Source organism: Thalassophryne amazonica, chromosome 21 (genome assembly GCF_902500255.1).
Source record: "Thalassophryne amazonica chromosome 21, fThaAma1.1, whole genome shotgun sequence".
NCBI lineage: Eukaryota > Metazoa > Chordata > Actinopteri > Batrachoidiformes > Batrachoididae > Thalassophryne > Thalassophryne amazonica.
Window position 1 is genome coordinate 40,315,856 of NC_047123.1, and position 23,161 is coordinate 40,339,016.

At 41.2% G+C, this 23,161-nt stretch overlaps 1 protein-coding gene across 1 annotated transcript; it reads right to left on the reverse strand.

Moving 5' to 3' along the window:
* Positions 1–773: 773 nt before the first annotated feature.
* Positions 774–22,583, reverse strand: ccr6a (chemokine (C-C motif) receptor 6a). The gene is made up of 2 exons (XM_034162595.1): positions 22,432–22,583; positions 774–4,319 (listed from the first exon to the last, which is right to left on the reverse strand). Exon 2 carries the CDS (start codon positions 4,311–4,313, stop codon positions 3,165–3,167), a length of 1,149 nt encoding a protein of 382 aa, XP_034018486.1. The 5' UTR covers positions 4,314–4,319; positions 22,432–22,583; the 3' UTR covers positions 774–3,164.
* Between the last annotated feature and the right edge of the window lie 578 nt (positions 22,584–23,161).

Sequence of the window (23,161 nt, forward strand, 5' to 3'; positions counted from 1 at the left end):
TCTGATTGGCTGACAGGGTCATTATCAAGAGTCACAACAATAGCAAGAGGCTACAGGTGTTCAGGATGCACAAATCATTGTCACAGTTTGTATTTTGTACACGGGAGGTGAAGTGCTGGCCGACGTGGTCCTGACCGTTTGCTCAGGAGGTTGGGTAATGTTTGACCTCACCCTTCTGAAGCACGTTGGGGCAACTTATGTTGTGGTTTGATGATATATTGAATTAAACAGTAAATGCATTTCCATATCATCTACAGAAAGTCCCAATAACCTCTCTGTCCCAGTTTTTTTTTTTTTTACCCAATCTCACTTCTCAATGTATGCTTGGCACAGCAGTCTCAAAGTTGTTGTTGGTTGTGGGCGCACAGCCAAACATGGGAAGTAATTGTATCTCATGCACACACAGCAGAATTTTGAGTAATAAATGTGTCTTCATTACAAATTCACTTCTCACCCAGAGCTCTTCATAGACAACAGATGGATCAACCTGCTCACTGTTCACTACATAGACAGACGCGTACACCGTAATGTGTACAGTTACTGTGTGATTGTTTTTTTTTCTACAGTATGTTCTTGTGTTGACATGTTCATGATGCGGCAGCAAGGCTTTGTATCATTGTGATGCGTACAACCAGTCATTGGGATTTGATAATTAAGAAATGTGATAGTTCTTTAAAGCTTAGCAGGTCATCCTGAGGCAGACATCATGTTGAGTCCCAATTGTTGGTCTAAACCCAGTAGAACAGAAATAACCTAGTCCAGAAATATTACATGGAAACATCAGACAGAAGTTTATTCAGTGAAACCAAATACAATCCAGAATTTGAAATACATCTGTTTATGACATTAATATCACTTTTGGCAAAGTTCATTTAAAACAAAATAAAAAGCAGAATTTTTGAGCAAACAAAAAGGCATAAAATAAAGATGACAATTAAAGGAGGTCATATTGTGTCATATTTACAGTTAAGTATGTTTCAGTGAGAAGGAAGGACTGCATTTCTATCACGCTTTTACATATCGCAGATGTTCAAAACCCTGTACAATGATGCCTCACATTTACGTCACCAACCAAGGCCACAGCCCATTTTTAGAGCTGGGTGGACTGAGTCGCTGCAGATTAAGTGTTTTGTCCATGGACACAAACAGGTAGTGTGAGCAGGATTCAAACCCAAGTCTACATATTAGCAGACCAGCTCCTTAGGCACTAAGTTACCTGCTCTACGAAGACTGTCAGTATATAAATTTAGACCTAAAACAACTTTTAGAGGTCTTGCACATCACAGACATCAATATATGAAGTCCCATTTGCCCTTTGAGGCACACCAACACCATGTCTGCAGAGTGGGGGCATGGCCAGAAGGAGCTAATTCCATTTACAGAAACAGGCTGTTTACTTTTTTCTCCAATCATTTTTTTTTTTTAAAACAGCCTATGGGATATTTTTGTGTGGTACCTACTACAGTATATTAACTTGTTAAAAAGTGGACAATATGACCCCTATAAAGGTCATAACAACTAAAATTTGAACAGTTTGAAATCACAGTCATTCATCTTCAACCACTTACTCCTATGGGGCAGCGCAGTCTCGTTTGAACCCTTGAGCGATATCATGGGATTTGACCACTTCCAGGGACAGCCTGCTGTTGCACAACATAAACACACCATCACTTCTAACAGAAAGATGATGTACACTCTTGTTTTCATCTGCAATCACTGAAGCAGTCACGAAAAGTGCAGTTTTTCAGTTCCCAGTGGAGAAGGTAAGATGAGGCAAATAGGAGAGTTCATGTTCGTAAGTTTTAGCCGACACACACACACACGCACATTATCTCACCTGCACGACCATCTGTTTGAGCTTCTGGTTATAAACAAACCACAACATGTGTCCACTTTCCACCGCATTGTCACTTTTTCTTTGCATTTTCACTTTGCTTGCTGTGTAATTTGTCCAAAAACTCAGACAAAGTACCATGTTCCTGATAGGGACAGACGACAGCCGTCCCAGGATGTAGGATTGTTGCGTCATATTTTAACCCTATAGTGCTCCCCCTCAAAGGAGACTGCACTGCCCAATTAAGGGTCACAGGGGACTGAAGCCTATCCCAGCAGCCACAGGGCATGAGGTGGGGTTTACCCTGAACAGGACACCAGTCTGTTGCAGGCACACGTAGAGACAAACACACTCACCCCTATGGACAATTCAAAGTTTCCAATCCACCTAACCTGCATGTTTTTGGATGTTGGAGGAAGCCAGAGTATCGGAGAGAACGCATACGAACATAGGGAGAACATGCAAACTCCACACTGAAAGGCCACAGGTGGGAATTGATCCCATGACCTTCTTGCTATGAGAGTCTAAAACTTTAACACTGAAGGTTAAAGCCGGGCCTAGATTACGTGTAGGCTTGGGCGGTGATGGATTATGTAAAAATATGATCAGTTTCTGTACATGGACGTGAACGATGAAGCGTGCGCCCTCCTTTTCTGAAGACACATCAGTTCTCTCAGAACTGGATGTTTGTCATTTTACAGTTTGTGGATTCAGGTGACCAATGGCAAGGAAAAATACTTTTTACATGCAAAATTTATTTTTATTATTTAGTTATAAATGGAGACAAAATTTAACGTCACATTGTAATTTATCTTTTCTATCCTCAAGTTATTTTCCATTGTTCTGTTTTACAGGGAACATCTCTTTCTTTACTGGCATTTCTTCTGATTTCATAAGAGTCACATTGAGGAATCAATGTTTTAGTTCAGTTCTATTTTGAAGCGGCAGCATGTTGAATTTACAATGCAGAGACTAGATCCTTAATTTGAAGTATCTGGGTTCTAGGATCTAGACCCAGATGCATTCTTAGTTCTTGCTGCTCTTTCCACCAGATAAGAAGATTAGAAGAGTTAAAAATGGTGGTGCTACATGAGGGCATTATGGCATATACTTAACTATCATTGATGCTACAAGCTTTAGCTCAGTGATTCTTTGGGGGACTGAAACATACTTCCTTCTGTGTAGAGATTAAAAAGTCCATAAGACTTCAAAAATTCAAATTTGAAAAGCACATATTAATGAAACGCCCAGATTTGTATGTCTCTTTGATGCAGATATCTAAATTTGTAACATGTGGAGCTCCAGGTGGCTGCGATGCACCAGACAGGCCTCACATGGTGAAAGAAGAGCCTTTGTCACTGTATCCATCCACAGAACGGCGAGCAGAAACGTAGACCTCTGAAGTGACCCTGGAGAAGCGGCGTGGTGCAATGTATCTCTTCCCCAGGCACCACAGATCCTGGATGATCCTCCTGAAGTGATTTCTGAATTTCACACCAATAAAAGCATACAAGACTGGGTTGAGACAGCAGTGCAGGTAGGCCATAGTCTGCGTGATAGTCTTGGCTGTCTGCAAGGCATCTGAGGCATCACAAGATTGTTCTTCAAACATGTGCACGGTTTCGTAGAGAAGCGTGATATTGTAGGGCAGGTGGCAGACAATGAACACTGCTACCACAGCCAGCACCACTCGCACGGCCTTGTGCCTCTGGAAGTTTTTGGCTTTCAGCAGGGTGAAGATGATGCTGGTGTAACAGCAGACCATGATTAGCAAAGGCAGGAAAAATCCCGCAGCTAACTGGATGCTGGGGATGGCAATCCTTGTGATTTCAGCTGTGCCATTGTTAATGAACTTGAATTCACACACATATTTTGGAGGCTGAGAGCTTGTATTTACCTCATCATCATAATCATCAATATAAAATACGTCCCGACTGTGGGAGGGCTCATAATGGTGATAAAAGCAGTAGGTGGGGACGGAAAGGAGCAAAGCAAAGATCCAGACAAGGATGCAGATAATGCGGCTATAAGGCAGTGAGCGCAGGTGAAAACTTCGACGAGCCTGAACAATGGCGATGTAGCGGTCAGCGCTGATGCAGGCTAGCAGCAGCATGCCGCTGTACAGGTTGACACTGTATGTGCCGCGCAGCAGTTTGCACACCACTGGACCCATCACCCATAATGACAATTCATTGTAGACAATGAGAGGTAGGGCTGCCACGAAGAGCAGATCAGCAACGGCGACATTCAGCAGGTAAATGTCAGTCATGGACTTGGCCCTCTTGTAGCAAGCATAGGTTACAATTACTAGGCTATTCCCCAGCAAGCCTAGGATGCAGATGATAGAATGAACATAGGGACCAATCACCATGGCCACACTGTGGTTTTGGTTGTGAAAACATGGACTAACGAGATCGGTATATTCATAACCCAAGGTCGTGGCGCTTGACTGGTTAAATTCTTCACTTCGGTTTTCCATCTGATGCTGTGAACAAAAAGCAGAGGAAAACCATGAATTAGTGAAATGATTACAGAGAAAGAAAACGAAAAAACAAAAATACTTGAAAGGCCCAATCTTGTAGACAGCACAAAGGAGTGTACAGCACCACGCTAAAATCAGTCTCGACTGAGACCTTCTCCACAGGCGTTAGACCTGCCCCAACACACTAATGTGCCTTTCAGTTCTGGCCATCAAGGTGTGGTGCAGAAAGGCTGGCACTGATGTTGCACAACTAAATCTTTATGTCGCCCTGCCTGTCACAACTAGTTTGTGATGAGTTTTTTGGTGCAAGTTCTCGGACAATGCCTGATGTTCAGATTAAGAACTCAATAGCTTCCTGATTGCTTTACAATCAATAAATGTGTTTGGAGCCACTTTTTAAGAGGGTGAGAACAGAAGATCTGAAGAACCAAAACTAGCACTGTTCATACTTTCTAACTGTTCATCATTTTGGGGGATTTTAACAGAGCAGATCTGAGCCATGAAATCCGTAAATACAGACAGCACATCACGTGTCCCACCAGGGACACAAACATTCTTGACCAGTGCTCCACATCAATAAAGGACATGCACTGTTGTTCCCAGTGCAGCTCTGGGACTCTGATCGCTGTCTGATCCACCTCATTCCTACCCACAGACAGAATTTCAAATCTGCAAAGCTTGTAGTGAAGACGGTAAAGAAGTGGACAGATGAGTCAAGACAGGGGCTATAGGCCTGGTTTGACTGCACAGACTGGAGCCTCTTTGAAGCTGCATCTACAGATATTCATGGACTTTGTGACACTGTGACATCTTACATCAGTTTTTGGTGAGGACCTGTGTGTACAGACCACAACCTTCTGCACATACAGCAACAACAAACCGTAGTTTACTGGGGAACTGATGCAGCTCCGCCAGGCCGAGGAGGAGGCCTACAGAAGTGGAAACTGGCTCCTGTGCAAGAAGGCCAGAAACACGCTGACAAAGGAGATCAGAATAACTAAGTGGAGCTACTCTGATAGGCTGAAAGAAAAAAAACAAAAAACAATTCTCAGCCAACAATCCTGCAACAGTGTGGAGAGAGGTCTTCAGCATGCCACCAACTACAGGAGACCATTCCCCCACCCTGTGGAGAACCCCCGACTTACTGAGGAGTTGATCCCGTTTTACTCCAGATTTGAAAGGCACCCTATCACACCCCAATGAACTACCTGCCCCCCCTGCAACCCCACCTGCACTAACGATCTGTGAAGTGGAAATATGCCAGCACTTTGACAAACAAAAGATCAAAAAGGCTCCAGGACCTGATGGTGTCTCCCCCTCATGTCTGAGAGCCTGTGCTGATCAGCTGGCTCCTACAGTAGTGTTCAGAATAATAGTAGTGCTATGTGATTTAAAAGATTAATCCAGGTTTTGAGTATATTTCTTATTGTTACATGGGAAACCAGGATTCTCACAAATCCAACAAGACCAAGCATTCATGATATGCACACTCTTAAGGCTATAAAATTCGGCTATTAGTAAAAAAAAAAAAAAGTAGAAAAGGGGGTGTTCACAATAATAGTAGTGTGGCATTCAGTCAGTGAGTTCATCAATTTTGTGGAACAAACAGGTGTGAATCAGTTGTCCCCTATTTAAGGATGAAGCCAGCACCTGTTGAACATGCTTTTCTCTTTGAAAAGCCTGAGGAAAATGGGACGTTCAAGACATTGTTCAGAAGAACGGCGTAGTTTGATTAAAAAGTTGATTGGAAAGGGGAAAACTTATACGCAGGTGCAAAAAATTATAGGCTGTTCATCTACAATGATCTCCAATGCTTTAAAATGGACAAAAAAATCCAGAGACACGTGGAAGAAAACGGAAAACAACCATCAAAATGGATAGAAGAATAACCAGAATGGCAAAGGCTCACCCACTGATCAGCTCCAGGATGATCAAAGACAGTCTGGAGTTACCTGTAAGTGCTGTGACAGTTAGAAGACGCCTGTGTGAAGCTAATTTATTTGCAAGAATCCTCCGCAAAGTCCCTCTGTTAAATAAAAGACGTGCAGAAGAGGTTACAATTTGCCAAAGAACACATCAACTGGCCTAAAGAGAAATGGAGGAATATTTTGTGGATTGATGAGAGTGAAATTGTTATTTCTGGGTCCAAGGGCCGCAGATAGTTTGTGAGATGACCCACAAACTCTGAATTCAAGCCACAGTTCACAGTGAAGACAGTGAAGCATGGTGGTGCAAGCATCATGATATGGGCATGTTTCTCCTACTATGGTGTTGGGCCTATATATCGCATACCAGGTATCATGGATCAGTTTGGATATGTCAGAATACTTGAAGAGGTCATGTTGCCTTATGCTGAAGAGGACATACCCTTGAAATGGGTGTTTCAACAAGACAATGACCCCAAGCACACTAGTAAACCAGCAAAATCTTGGTTCCAAACCAACAAAATTAATGCCTCGCAGATGTGAAGAAATGATGAAAAACTGTGGTTATACAACTAAATACCAGTTTAGTGATTCACATGATTGATAAAAAAAAGCAGTTTGAACATAAGTTTTGAGTTTGTAGTGTCAACAGCAGATGCTACTATTACTGTGAACACCCCCTTTTCTACTTTTTTTTTTTTTTTTACTAATAGCCCAATTTCATAGCCTTAAGAGTGTGCATATCATGAATGCTTGGTTTTGTTGGATTTGTGAGAATCCTGGTTTCCCATGTAACAATAAGAAATATACTAAAAACCTGGATTAATCTTTTTAGTCACATAGCACTATTATTATTCTGAACACTACTGTATCTTCACTCTTTAACAGATCTTTGGAGTTGTGTGAAGTTCCCTCTTGCTTCAAATGCTTCATTATTATCCCAGTCCCAAAGAAACCCTCCATAACAGGACTAAAAGACAACAGGGCCCCTCTGGATCCCTGCAGTTTGCCTATCAGGCAAACAGGTCAGCTGAGTATGCAGTTCTACATGGGGCTGCATTATATCCTGCAGCACCTGGACTCTGCAGAGGTGTATGTGAAACTCTCCAACCTCTCTGTGCCAGCTCCCACCTGTCAGTGAATCTCCAACTTCGTGATGGACAGGACACAGCACACTGAAAAAAGAGAATGTTTGAACCAACTTAAAAAAAGTGTTACAATTTGTAAAAAACCTGAATGAATTAAGTTGTTTGAACTTAAGTTTGTAAGTTAGAGTTGATTTAACTTTCAAACTTAAGTTCAAACAACTTAATTCATTCAGGTTTTTAACAAATTGTAACACTTTTTTAAGTTGGTCAAACATTCTCTTTTTCAGTGCAGGTGAGGCTGGGGAGCGTCACATCCAGCACACAGTCAATCAGCACTGGAGCCCCTCAGGGGTGTGTGCTCTCCCCATTGCCCTTCTCCCTCTACACCAACAACTGCACCTCAGGGAACCCTCTGTTAAACTCCTGAAGTTTGCAGAAGACACCACCACCATAGGTCTCATTCAGGATGGTGATGAGGCTGCATATAGACAGGAGGTGGAACAGTTGGTCCTCTGGTGTGGTCAGAACAACCTCGACCTGAACCCACTCATGACTGCGGAGATGATAGTGGACTTCAGGAAGAACCAACCATCAACACCCCCCCCCCCCCCCCCCCCCCCCCCACAGCACTGTGACAACTGTGAACACTTTCCAGTTCCTGGGATCCACCATCTCCCAGGATCTGAAGTGGACCTCCCACATGGACCCATCAAGAAAAAGGTGTGTGTGTGTGTGTGTGTATATATATATATATATATATACACATACACACACTCATAACAACAAATACCAAAGAAACAAGCACAGACAATATACTTTAATCAATTAACTAAAATTCCTCAAAACAACAAAACAGTGCAGAATCCAAAAAACATTAACAAAATCAGTAAACCTAATTCTTCATATTATAACAAATAATTATATTGCTTTTATAAAGTCTTTTAAAGCCAACAAAGGTACCAGATAATTTAACGTCACCAGGACAGTTATTCCAAATATTTAAACCTTTTACAGAAACACAATGACTTTTTACAATAGTTCCGAGTCTTTAATTGATCAAATAATGATGTTACTCTCAAATCAGAGTTGGAGTCCATCATTTTAAACAGATCCTGGGCATGTTGAGGTATAAGTTTATTTTTAACTTTACACATGATTATTAGTCATTTGAAGTCATGTATTTGTATACATGACTTCAACCAACTGTCAGGTCTGTAGAAAAACAAAAAAACAAAAAACAAAACAATCGGAGCCAGCCTGCCCTCCATCCAGGACTTATACTGGTCAAGGACCAGGAAGCGAGCTGGTAATATCTCTGCAGACCCCTCCGACCCTGGACACATACTGTTTAAACTCCTCCCCTCTGGTCAACGTTACAGAGCTCTGTACGTCAGAACAACCAGACATAGGAACAGTTTCTTTCCACAGGCCATAACACTGGTGAACAACTTAACCTGACAAAAACTCACTCATTCATATACCTCATGTACAGCTTCAATCTGTTTGACTGTTTCACCTATTTATTTTCATATTTTATTTTACTTGCACATTTCATTTGACCTTTTTTCTTTTTTTTTTTTTTTACTGTGAATTATTCACTGTTTAGGGTATATTTATACATGCTGTACAGGGAGGGTGCAGCTCAAACCCAAGTCAAATTCGTTGTATTCTTGTGGATACTTGGTGAATAAAGGATTCTGATTTTGATGTCTCTGTACATTGCTGCATTCATCTTTCCCTCAATCCTGACTAGTCTCCCAGTTCCTGCTGTTGAAAACATCCCCACAGCATGATGCTGCCACCACCATGCTTCACTGTAGGGATGGTGCCTGGTTTCCTTCAAACATGATGCCAAAGAGTTCAATCTTTGTCTCAGACCAGAGAATTTAGTTTCTCCTGGTCTGAGAGTCCTTCAGGTGCCTTTTGTCAAACTCCAGGTGGGCTGCCATGTGCCTTTTACTAAGGAGTGGCTTCTGTCTGGACACTCTACCATACAGGCCTGATTGGTGGATTGCTGCAGAGATGGTTGTCCTTCTGGAAGTTTGTCCTCTCTCCACAGAGGAATGCTGGAGATCTGACAGAGTGACCATTGGGTTCTTGGTCACCTCACTAAGGTCCTTCTCCCTTGATCGCTCAGTTTAGACGGGCGGCCAGCTCTAGGAAGAGTCCTGGTGGATCTGAACTTCTTCCATTTACAGATGATGGAGTCCACTGTGCTCATTGGGACCTTCAAAGCAGCAGAAATGTTTCTGTACCCTTCTCCAGATTTGTGCCTTCAGACAATCCTGTCTCAGAGGTCACCAGACAATTCCTCTGATGTCATGCTTGGTTTGTGCACTGACTGTCAACTGTGGGACGTTATATGTAGACAGGTGCGTGTATTTCCAAATCATGTCCAATCAACCACGAACAACCCATTAAATCCATGAAGGCTTGAGAAAAACAGAGAACAAATCCTCTGGCATTATTCTCTTGATCTTTATGAGCTCTGTGTGGGTGAAAGAGGTCCCGGAACCATTGCAAATCACAAGAGTAACACACAAAAACAAATTATGCACACCAAAGCAGTGAGGCGACAGTGTACAGCATCATGTTGGCACTGCGCACAAAAGGCACCTGAAGGACTCTCAGACCATGAGAAACAAAGTTCTCTGGTCTGATGAGACAAAGATTGAACTCTTTGGCATCGTGCTTGGAGGAAACTAGGAAACCATCCCTACAGTGAAGCATGGTGGTGGCAGCATCAGGCTGTGGGGATGTTTTTCAGCAGCAGGAACTCGGAGACTAGTCAGGATTGAGGGAAAGATGAATGCAGCAATGTACAGAGACATCCTGGATGAAAACCTGCTCCAGAGCACTCTTGACCTCAGACTGGGGCGACAGTTCATCTTTCAGCAGGACAATGACCCTAAACACACAGCCAGATATCAAAGGAGTGGCTTCAGGACAACTCTGTGAATATCCTTGAGTGGCCCAGCCAGAGCCCAGACCTGAATCTGACTGAACATCTCTGGAGAGATCTGAAAATGTCTGTGCACCGACGCTCCCCATCCAACCTGATGGAGCTTGAGAGGTGCTGCAAAGAGGAATGGACCAAACTGCCCAAAGATAGGTGCACCAAGCTTGTGGCAACATATTCAAGAAGACTTGAGGCTGTGATCTTAGTTTTTTGTTGTTTGTTTTGTTTTTAATAAATTAGCAAAAAATAAAAATAAAATAAATAAATAAAATTTTTTCATGTTATCATTATGGGGTGTTGTGAGTATAATTTTGAGGGGGAATGAATTGAATGAAATGGATGAAATGAATTTCATACATTTTGGAATAAGGCTGTAACATAAAAAAATGTGGAAAAAGCGAAGTGTTGTGAGCACTTTAATCGAATAGCTGAGTATGCACAGGGAACAAATACTAGAACAATGATGGTAAATAGTAACCAAATGTGGGTGATAAAAGCCAAACAGCAAAACACAGAAAACCAAAACCACTATCAAAAGACATCATCAGGATCTAAGTTAAACAGATGTTTACCAAATAACACAGAGGAAACAGAACATAAGATCCCAGAACACAAACATCTAACCTGAACTAACCACAAAAAGAACACAACTGCAGTAAATCATCAAACCAAAACTGAGAATGGGAGGACAAGGACAGATGAGATGATACCTTACTGCCTACAATGAATGAAGTCACAAGTTAAATGACTGTAGTGTGGCATGGATCGTGTCATTTGCTCCAGTCAATTACAGTATTTCCGTCAGTTTTTTCAGCATTAAAGTTTGCGAACGCATTCATCTGTGTGCTGTATTTTAAAATTGCAGCCATCGGAAGTGCACAATTAACCGTATCAGTTTGAGATTGTCACGTTTGGGATGGAAACTGGAAATAAATAAACAACAGTGAGTTTTATCAATGTTAAAGTTGGCAGCTCTTGTTCCATTTCATTGTAAAACGTCTGTCACTGAATGAAACCGTTAAAGTTGAAATGGAGATATTTAAATGCTTTGACTCTTGTGCTGGTAAATATCAATGCACCAGTTGTGGTTGTTTTGGTTTGTTTTCAGGTGTCTGAATGCTGCAGATTGTGCAAAGAACGAGGTCACTTCAACAATCTGAAACTGTACCTGACCCAGATGAGATAAACTGCGGTTTCACTCATGTAATGATGGAGGCATTCGATTCAGGGCAGCAACATTTCATCACCTCAAAAAGCAACCTTAACCTAATTCGCTGAAATAGAATTTTTTTTTTTTTTTGCATTTTCTAAAGAGGAGCAAGGAGTTCATTCTGTGAAAACTTCTGCAGTGATTTTAAGCTGAATACTGACATTAATAAAGCTTAGCGCTGAAACAAACAAGTCAATAAATGATTGCAGGATTGTTCCGTACCCTCCTTCTATTTGTCTTGTGATTTCTTTGCTGAGAATGCTCAAATAATGACCACTGAAGTTTGTTTCTCAGATTGATAAAGCACCAAAAAGGTGTTTCATTTTAGATTTTATGGCTATAGTTTGACAGCTGTGACAAAAGTCTGTTGATGTGTAACCTTCTTGCTGTCAGCTAGGACACTTCTTCAAAAACTATAATGTACAACAAGCACAAAAAGTCTGAGAGCTGAACTATCTGCTTTAGTTCCTCAAACTTTTATGTTCCTGCTCTGAAGTTCTCTGAGCAGACATCAACCAGCAGCTCAGGAAGTCCTCTCCAACTTCCCTTCTTTCAAATGTCAAACAGAAAAAGTGACACTAATAGATCAACAGATCTGTTTAACCAGCTGCACAACTTTTAACAAACTAAATAAATCATTTTAATTTATTGCATTTATATAGTGCCAAATCACAACAACGTTGCCTCAAGGCGCTTCACACAAGTAAGGTCTAACATTACCAACCCCTAGAGCAAGAACACAGGCGACAGTGGTAAGAAAAAACTCCCTCTGATGATTTGAGGAAGAAACCTCAAGCAGACCAAACTCAAAGGGGCGACCCTCTGCTTGGGCCATGCTACCGACAATTTACAAAAACAAATATACAGGAAAATTTGCCGGTGCACAGGATGGGAGGATAGCGGAAGAAGACACAACACCCATCTCTAGATGGATGGATTTTGACAAAGTAATTTCCAAAAACACAAAAAGTTGTAAATATCACCTGTTACAAGGTGAGCCAAAGCGAACACAGCTACGCACTGTAGCGTGATGCTAGCTTACTTAAAGCTTTAGCACCTCTTTTTGGTTTGTGAGCTAAAAAGGAAACTAATCAGCTGAGAGGCGCCTGTTTAGGCCTCTACTGGTGGTTGGCTCTCACTGCGGTATTGTATCACTTCCTGTTCTGGAGCACAGCGGTGTTTTTCTGTATCTGTTAGCTGTTTACTCTGCGCAGTTAGATTGATCTAGTTATCTAGATTACGATTTGTTTCCCAGTGTAATCTTTACGTGCCTTAACTAAAGCACTCCTTCTGCTGAATAACCTCTAAATTATTTACACATTATTCACTTTGCGTGTTTTTAGGAATCCGCTAGCTTAGCGTAGCTACTAGCTCTTAGCCGATTTAGCATGGCGGCTTCTCCTGTCTCTCCCGCACTTTTCTGCTCTGGGTGTGAAATGTTTAGTTATTCCTCGGCCTCCTTTAGCAGTAACGGTACTTGTAATAAGTGTAGCTTATTCGTAGCTTTGGAGGCCAGGCTGGGCGAATTGGAGACTCGGCTCCGCACCGTGGAAAATTCTACAGTTAGCCAGGCCCCTGTAGTCGGTGCAGACCAAGGTAGCTTAACCGCCGTTAGTTCCCCCCTGGCAGATCCCGAGCAGCCGGGAAAGCAGGCTGACTGGGTGACTGTGAGGAGGAAGCGTAGCCCTAAACAGAAGCCATGTGTACACCGCCAACCCGTTCACATCTCTAACCGTTTTTCCCCACTCGACGACACACCCGCCGAGGATCAAACTCTGGTTATTGGCGACTCTGTTTTGAGAAATGTGAAGTTAGCGACACCAGCAACCATAGTCAATTGTCTTCCGGGGGCCAGAGCAGGCGACATTGAAGGAAATTTGAAACTGCTGGCTAAGGCTAAGCGTAAATTTGGTAAGATTGTAATTCACGTCGGCAGTAATGACACCCGGTTACGCCAATCGGAGGTCACTAAAATTAACATTAAATCGGTGTGTAACTTTGCAAAAACAATGTCGGACTCTGTAGTTTTCTCTGGGCCCCTCCCCAATCAGACCGGGAGTGACATGTTTAGCCGCATGTTCTCCTTGAATTGCTGGCTGTCTGAGTGGTGTCCAAAAAATGAGGTGGGCTTCATAGATAATTGGCAAAGCTTCTGGGGAAAACCTGGTCTTGTTAGGAGAGACGGCATCCATCCCACTTTGGATGGAGCAGCTCTCATTTCTAGAAATCTGGCCAATTTTCTTAAATCCTCCAAACCGTGACTATCCAGGGTTGGGACCAGGAAGCAGAGTTGTAGTCTTACACACCTCTCTGCAGCTTCTCTCCCCCTGCCATCCCCTCATTACCCCATCCCCGTAGAGACGGTGCCTGCTCCCAGACTACCAATAACCAGCAAAAATCTATTTAATCATAAAAATTCAAAAAGAAAAAATAATATAGCACCTTCAACTGCACCACAGACTAAAACAGTTAAATGTGGTCTATTAAACATTAGGTCTCTCTCTTCTAAGTCCCTGTTGGTAAATGATATAATAATTGATCAACATATTGATTTATTCTGCCTAACAGAAACCTGGTTACAGCAGGATGAATATGTTAGTTTAAATGAGTCAACACCCCCGAGTCACACTAACTGTCAGAATGCTCGTAGCACGGGCCGGGGCGGAGGATTAGCAGCAATCTTCCATTCCAGCTTATTAATTAATCAAAAACCCAGACAGAGCTTTAATTCATTTGAAAGCTTGTCTCTTAGTCTTGTCCATCCAAATTGGAAGTCCCAAAAACCAGTTTTATTTGTTATTATCTATCGTCCACCTGGTCGTTACTGTGAGTTTCTCTGTGAATTTTCAGACCTTTTGTCTGACTTAGTGCTTAGCTCAGATAAGATAATTATAGTGGGCGATTTTAACATCCACACAGATGCTGAGAATGACAGCCTCAACACTGCATTTAATCTATTATTAGACTCTATTGGCTTTGCTCAAAAAGTAAATGAGTCCACCCACCACTTTAATCATATCTTAGATCTTGTTCTGACTTATGGTATGGAAATAGAAGACTTAACAGTATTCCCTGAAAACTCCCTTCTGTCTGATCATTTCTTAATAACATTTACATTTACTCTGATGGACTACCCAGCAGTAGGGAATAAGTTTCATTACACTAGAAGTCTTTCAGAAAGCGCTGTAACTAGGTTTAAGGATATGATTCCTTCTTTATGTTCTCTAATGCCATATAACAACACAGTGCAGAGTAGCTACCTAAACTCTGTAAGGGAGATAGAGTATCTCGTCAATAGTTTTACATCCTCATTGAAGACAACTTTGGATGCTGTAGCTCCTCTGAAAAAGAGAGCTTTAAATCAGAAGTGTCTGACTCCGTGGTATAACTCACAAACTCGTAGCTTAAAGCAGATAACCCGTAAGTTGGAGAGGAAATGGCGTCTCACTAATTTAGAAGATCTTCACTTAGCCTGGAAAAAGAGTCTGTTGCTCTATAAAAAAGCCCTCCGTAAAGCTAGGACATCTTTCTACTCATCACTAATTGAAGAAAATAAGAACAACCCCAGGTTTCTTTTCAGCACTGTAGCCAGGCTGACAAAGAGTCAGAGCTCTATTGAGCTGAGTATTCCGTTAACTTTAACTAGTAATGACTTCATGACTTTCTTTGCTAACAAAATTTTAACTATTAGAGAAAAAATTACTCATAACCATCCCAAAGACGTATCGTTATCTTTGGCTGCTTTCAGTGATGCCGGTATTTGGTTAGACTCTTTCTCTCCGATTGTTCTGTCTGAGTTATTTTCATTAGTTACTTCATCCAAACCATCAACATGTTTATTAGACCCCATTCCTACCAGGCTGCTCAAGGAAGCCCTACCATTATTTAATGCTTCGATCTTAAATATGATAAATCTATCTTTGTTAGTTGGCTATGTACCACAGGCTTTTAAGGTGGCAGTAATTAAACCATTACTTAAAAAGCCATCACTTGACCCAGCTATCTTAGCTAATTATAGGCCAATCTCCAACCTTCCTTTTCTCTCAAAAATTCTTGAAAGGGTAGTTGTAAAACAGCTAACTGATCATCTGCAGAGGAATGGTCTATTTGAAGAGTTTCAGTCAGGTTTTAGAATTCATCATGGTACAGAAACAGCATTAGTGAAGGTTACAAATGATCTTCTTATGGCCTTGGACAGTGGACTCATCTCTGTGCTTGTTCTGTTAGACCTCAGTGCTGCTTTTGATACTGTTGACCATAAAATTTTATTACAGAGATTAGAGCATGCCATAGGTATTAAAGGCACTGCGCTGCGGTGGTTTGAATCATATTTGTCTAATAGATTACAATTTGTTCATGTAAATGGGGAATCTTCTTCACAGACTAAAGTTAATTATGGAGTTCCACAAGGTTCTGTGCTAGGACCAATTTTATTCACTTTATATATGCTTCCCTTAGGCAGTATTATTAGACGGTATTGCTTAAATTTTCATTGTTACGCAGATGATACCCAGCTTTATCTATCCATGAAGCCAGAGGACACACACCAATTAGCTAAACTGCAGGATTGTCTTACAGACATAAAGACATGGATGACCTCTAATTTCCTGCTTTTAAACTCAGATAAAACTGAAGTTATTGTACTTGGCCCCACAAATCTTAGAAACATGGTGTCTAACCAGATCCTTACTCTGGATGGCATTACCCTGACCTCTAGTAATACTGTGAGAAATCTTGGAGTCATTTTTGATCAGGATATGTCATTCAAAGCGCATATTAAACAAATATGTAGGACTGCTTTTTTGCATTTACGCAATATCTCTAAAATCAGAAAGGTCTTGTCTCAGAGTGATGCTGAAAAACTAATTCATGCATTTCTTTCCTCTAGGCTGGACTATTGTAATTCATTATTATCAGGTTGTCCTAAAAGTTCCCTAAAAAGCCTTCAGTTAATTCAAAATGCTGCAGCTAGAGTACTGACGGGGACTAGAAGGAGAGAGCATATCTCACCTATATTGGCCTCTCTTCATTGGCTTCCTGTTAATTCTAGAATAGAATTTAAAATTCTTCTTCTTACTTATAAGGTTTTGAATAATCAGGTCCCATCTTATCTTAGGGACCTCGTAGTACCATATCACCCCAATAGAGCGCTTCGCTCTCAGACTGCAGGCTTACTTGTAGTTCCTAGGGTTTGTAAGAGTAGAATGGGAGGCAGAGCCTTCAGCTTTCAGGCTCCTCTCCTGTGGAACCAGCTCCCAATTCAGATCAGGGAGACAGACACCCTCTCTACTTTTAAGATTAGGCTTAAAACTTTCCTTTTTGCTAAAGCTTATAGTTAGGGCTGGATCAGGTGACCCTGAACCATCCCTTAGTTATGCTGCTATAGACGTAGACTGCTGGGGGGTTCCCATGATGCACTGTTTCTTTCTCTTTTTGCTCTGTATGCACCACTCTGCATTTAATCATTAGTGATCGATCTCTGCTCCCCTCCACAGCATGTCTTTTTCCTGGTTCTCTCCCTCAGCCCCAACCAGTCCCAGCAGAAGACTGCCCCTCCCTGAGCCTGGTTCTGCTGGAGGTTTCTTCCTGTTAAAAGGGAGTTTTTCCTTCCCACTGTAGCCAAGTGCTTGCTCACAGAGGGTCGTTTTGACCGTTGGGGTTTTACATAATTATTGTATGGCCTTGCCTTACAATATAAAGCGCCTTGGGGCAACTGTTTGTTGTGATTTGGTGCTATATAAAAAAAATTGATTGATTGATTGATTAATCACACAAAACAGTGACGATATACTGAATCTTTTAAATTTGAACAGTCTGATAAAGTCATTCTGTCTGAACTGAACTTGGATCTGCTGGGGATCAGGGTATGCTAGGCAGGATGCAACAACTTCATCTGGATCACATGAAAGCAGATATAAATGTCAAAACAGGAGCTGGTGAACAAAGCAGAGTCAAGCAGCAACCCTGTCCTTAGTTAACAATACAAGCCGCTCATGCCGAAACACTTATGTTATATAGTATTATTGATTCCAATGCGTTAAATACTTTGTTACATTCCTGCTAAAGGTTACGTGAGGTTAGGAACGATGACGGTCAGTAAGTTTGCACAAGGTCAGTATGTTCTTGCTGAAATCTGCACAGTGACTCACTGTGTTCTTGTTTAAATCTTTGGTCACTGCACAGAAGCACATTTTGGAACTGCGAGCCTTCACTTATATAAAAGACGTAACAACAGGTGTGGTTCACTGGTCAGTTGTCAACCCAAGTTGTCTTGTCTTTACATCTTTCCAGTTTTGACGTAGTTAACACATGGCCTAATCATTTTAATCATGCACACGGCTCTCGGTTACTACTAGTCAATAGAAAATCCAGGTCCGCCTATTGTCTCTGACTGTCTATAAAATATTTCTGTATTCCATGTTTGAGGTCTTTCTCGGATGGAGTTCCTGCGGGTTCTGTCCATGAGAGAACCAGATCTGATTAACTTCCCATGAATAATAAACTGTAACTTTTGTAATGAAAGAGTCTCTTTGATTTTTATTTTTATTTATTTATTCAATGTTTTACCAGGTAAGTCAATTGAGAACACTTTCTCATTTACAATGACGACCTGGAGATGATCCTGGACAGATCCAAAGAACCAGGGTCTAACACAATGTACTACAGAAACGCATTTCAGAAAAACAATCAAGCGCACTTCTATTTGAGCAGCACGCAGTCTGCAACTTGCTTTTTCTTGGTTTTGCTTTAGGGCCCCGTCACAGCTTGACAATTTAGCCAGCGTATGCTGACAGTCCTGTTTCCACCTAGCGGTTCGGGTCAGCACTGCATGATACGTGTCAGAACAGTCAAGTCTGGCTTGGCTTGCGTTTCTACCGTCGGCAAAACTCTTGTTTGGCAGGTGAACGTTTAAATATTGACATGCACATCATCGAGTGCACGCACGCTGTCGCGTGACACCGCCCCTCCACATGGAGGCCTAACTGAGTAATTTAACATTATTTAATTTAGTCTTGGTGGATCATGGGATTTATTTTCATGGCGTGCAGAATGGTGAAGAATCGACTGATGTCTGTGATAAATGTTGACATGAGTGAATGAAGTACGATGACTTTCAATTTTTAAAATAAGTTAATTGTCTTGTTGTGGCAAAAAGAGTTGATATTCTGTGGTTCAGGCTGAGAAACAAAACACAGAGGGACGACTTTAAAAACACTACGTTTCTTCTGCCGTGACAAGGAACTAAAATATTTTCAGACCTTGTTTTGTAAAATCAGGATGCTTTAGTTTTCATCAGGCTGTGATGATGAATCTGACTCAAACGAACAGGTCAGATTAAGACTTTATATTTACTCCGTGAGTGAATGGTTTTAATATTTCTTTGTGTATATAGAAAATATTTTAGATCTTTGAGTTGAGCTTGTGAAAAATGGGAGCAAAAACAAAAGTGTTGCGTTTCTATTTTTTAATCAGTAAGTATATTCCAGGCAACATGTGTCAACAATCACATAACTTACTTACAACTTATGACCTGCATATGCAGAATGTATGAGCCATACTCTGACATACGTCGGAAAATATTGCGCATGTCCAAAATTTTTTGACGTACGCCCTGTATTATGATGTATATCAACATGCTCTTAACTTACCTATAAATTATTAGACATATGCCTGCGTATGTCTAAATCATCAAGGTGTGACAGGGGTGTTAGATCATTTTAGTCTCAGTAATTGAGTTGATACGTTCATCGGGAATATTTTCTGGCTCCTACTCTGTGTAGTGCTTTCCTGGACTGTGTGCAGGGTAGAGTCAAGCAGTTCCATAACTTAGGTGCTGATCTTGACTTTGCAGATGACTTTGTGGAATAAAGAGATGTTCTGATTACAGCATTTGAGAAGCTGAAAGAGGGCTCAAGTGTTTTGGTTTATGATCAATGAGTGCAAGTAAGATCCAGGCCTTCAATAATTTCCTGGACTCAGTTATCAGCAGTTTCCAAGAAGTAAAAGTGTGAAAGCTCAGCCTGTGAGATCAAGAGACATTTAGTCAGATGGGTTTGGCAATGCTGATATACGGTATTTGCAGGAAAATGAAAATCCAAGTACTGCTGGGATTGGCTCCCCCCGTGACCCTTAATTGGAGTAAACCGGTACAGAAAGTGGATGGATGAATGAATGTCCAAGACATCAAGGATTTGGTGCTTTCAATTTTAAGGCCCGCTCTCACTTCCACAGATGTGCATCCCAAAGGGACACTGGCTACAACTGTGTGAAGATCACCGTTGCCAAAGAATCTGATCTAGTGTGCAGTTTGATGACATTATGCTTAGGACTTGTACCTGATATATATATTTAAAAAACAAAACCCACAACAACAAAAACAGCTGTTGCATGCCCATACTACACAGATTAAAAAATAGAAATGCAACACTTTTGTTTTTCCTCCCATTTTTCATGAGCTCAAGTCAAAGATCTAAAACATTTTCTATATACACAAAAGACTTATTTCTCTCACTTCCCCTTTGGCCAGATAATTCATCCCACCTCACAGGTGTGGCATATCAAGATGCTGATTAGACAGCATGATTATTACACAGGTGTGCCTTAGGCTGGCCCCAATAAAAGGCTACTCTGAAATGTGCAGTTTTGCTTTGGGTGGGGGGGGGTGGGGGGGGGTGTCGATAAACCAGTCAGTATCTGATGTGACCACCATTTGCCTCATGCAGTGCAACACATCTCTTTTACATAGTTGATCAGCAGCTTTGCCTCGTTGAATGGTTTATGTTCCAGCTTTCACGTCAAGAAATATTCGTACCATCAAAGTCATTAACATTCATTATTTGTATACCGATAACCACAAAGGCCAAAAAAGAAAAAAAAAAAAAATTTTTAATATGCTGAAATCGTGCTACAGTTAAAACAAACCACAGCACAATGTAATGTTCCAGCTCAACACCAACACAAACAGGAACCCTTGAAGGTTTTCCTTGTGACCACTGTAATTTTTTGGGATGCGTATCAGTGAAAGACTGAACAAGACTTATCTGTGTAGTTGACACTTTGACTTAACCCCCGATCGAAGGTGCTGACTGGAAGTGTTTGGTACTGGGTCTGTCCAAACTCTTAGGCACCACTGGAGTGACTACATGAAATAAGCAGTTACTTTGGGAGCCTCAGATGAGGAAAACTACTTAAATTTTAAATGGACTGCATTTATATAGCGCTTTTCCATCTGCATTAGACGCTCAAAAAGCTTTACAAATAATGCATCACATTCACCCTGATGTCAGGGTGCTGTCATACAAGGTACTCACCACAAACCGGGAGCAACTAGGGGATTAAGGACCTTGCCCAATGGCCCTTAGTGATTTTCCGGTCTGGCTGGGATTTAAACCGAGGATCCTCTGGTCTCAAGCCCAGTGCTTTAACCACTAGACCATCACCTCTCCCCTTGCACCTACTTGCATTATAAAGGAACATCATTTATGATACCAGTGTCATGTGGCATATTTTTCTGACCATGATCCAGTCTCACTGTTGGACAAGATGCTTGGACAAGGCTCAGGACAGGCCCACAGACTTGGCACCCAAAGGTGGTGAATGTAGCAAAATGCATACTCTCCAAGCTGCTTACAGTCATTTCCTGATAACAGGTCTGGTACAGATTCACTACAGATCCAGTATGGATTCACCATGTTTTATGCCAGATGCTCCTGATGTACAAGGAGAATGAGTAAACATGGGCTTGAACCCAGCACCTTCTTGTTGTGAGGCAAAAGTGCTAACTTCTAACTTCAGGTCTTTCCACACTGGCTCATACTAATGTGACAAATTAGCAAAAGCAAATTAAGAACTACTTCTGTCATGATGACTCATCAAACTTGGCATCTTGGTTAATTAGCATCACTTTAAAAGTAGCTTGTTGAGTTCAAGTCTGGGAACATGGACCAATGCCATGCATCACGTTATCCCCAACACCATAGAACTGTTCTGGATGCTGGATGGCAACCATCCAGGCAGAGAACCGGTGTCTCCACCTATCGAAAACAACAGTCTGTCTGCTGCAGCTAGGTGAAATGTGGGCGTGTCATGTCTGGGCAGAAAAACAGCACATTTGTGATTAAATAATGTATTCAGCTACAATGTGTTCAACAGTTTCGGTGTATTTCTGACAGTTCGACACAGTCACGCCCATTTTGAGCAAATCTGTGTCGATGCTCCTAATTTGACATTAAATTCTGTGAAGGTGATTTCAAAAGGACTGCATTTCCATAGCACTTTTCCATCTGAAGCAGAAGCTCCAAGTGTTTTTACAATGATGCCTCATATTCAGTGCTCACATGCACAGCGAGAGGACCTCGTGGGTTTTCTGGTGTTCGCTCACTGCTTTAAACACTCACCCTAACCTCCAACATTTCATGGCTTTCTGATGATGTGGCTGCACATTTCACTTAGAAGAAAGTCCAGACACTCATTTTTGGATTTGAACATTTTGTATTTCTCTGTTTCATGAAGCACTGTGTCATTTCCACATGAAAACATTTGTTAATGAAGACAATGTTAGATTAGTTTTTTTTTTTTTTTACACCATTTTGTGTCAGATTCTAAAATAGAAACATTTCCCAACTTAACATGTGCATCTCAAACTGTTTTTTCTTTTTTACATAAGCGCTGATCACAGATAAAGGGGGAGCTACGTACTGTAAGAAGAGTTAATTTATCTCTGTGAACCCCCATAAAGTTACAGAAAACTTGACATCTTTAGATTCTGCTTAATTCATTGTAACATTACAAATGTTTAGTAGGGTAAAGGTCACAGAAGCCACATTATTTTTTCCACATAAAAAAAAAAAAAAATAGTACAGGGGTTTTCCTGTGCAACTAAATATTAACATGTCAGGGTTTGTTTTTGTTTATAATGAAAAGAACAGCTCACCAGTTTGAGGTCCGGGTCCAGCTACTGGTTTTGCTTCGATCCAGGTGAGATGCTCGATGATCAAACTCTGCTGATGAGTTTGTTCACTTCTGAAAGCTTGACTTTGGTCTTCCCCCTTTGCAGCCACAACATTTAAATGCAACGCCTGCTCATTTCTTGGTTTGGAATAATAAAAAAAAACAAAAAAAAAAAACAGCTTCACCTTTGGGTAAAGCTCATATATATATATATATATATATATATATATATATATACACACACACACACTCACAATTTTCTAAAGCTGAAAGTCAAAGGTTTGTTACAGGTAGTCACAGCAGGGTTTGGTTACCGGTGAGCCAAACTGTTGGTTGCTGTTATTATCTTTGATATATACAGAAAGACGATGAACTAAAAGGACAAGAAACCAAATAAGATGTTTCAAATTCTGAGAAACCTTTATGTCTGTAATTGTAATGTGTCCTGAAGGTGTATACTGAGTTGCTATGGCGCCCCCTACAGGTTACAGTGGCAGTTTGTGCATCATATCACATTTGTTTGAGATTAATCCCCCACCCCACTCCCAGTATTTCAGTGACAATCCCTGATTTCAGCATTATCTTTGTTTTAAATCTTAGCAAAATCATTAGCTCACAACATGTTCTCATTTTAATTGTTTACTTACAGTGTTTTTGGGAGGTGATGGTCTAACGGTTAACCAGTGGGACCAGAGCATCCTCAGTTTAAACCC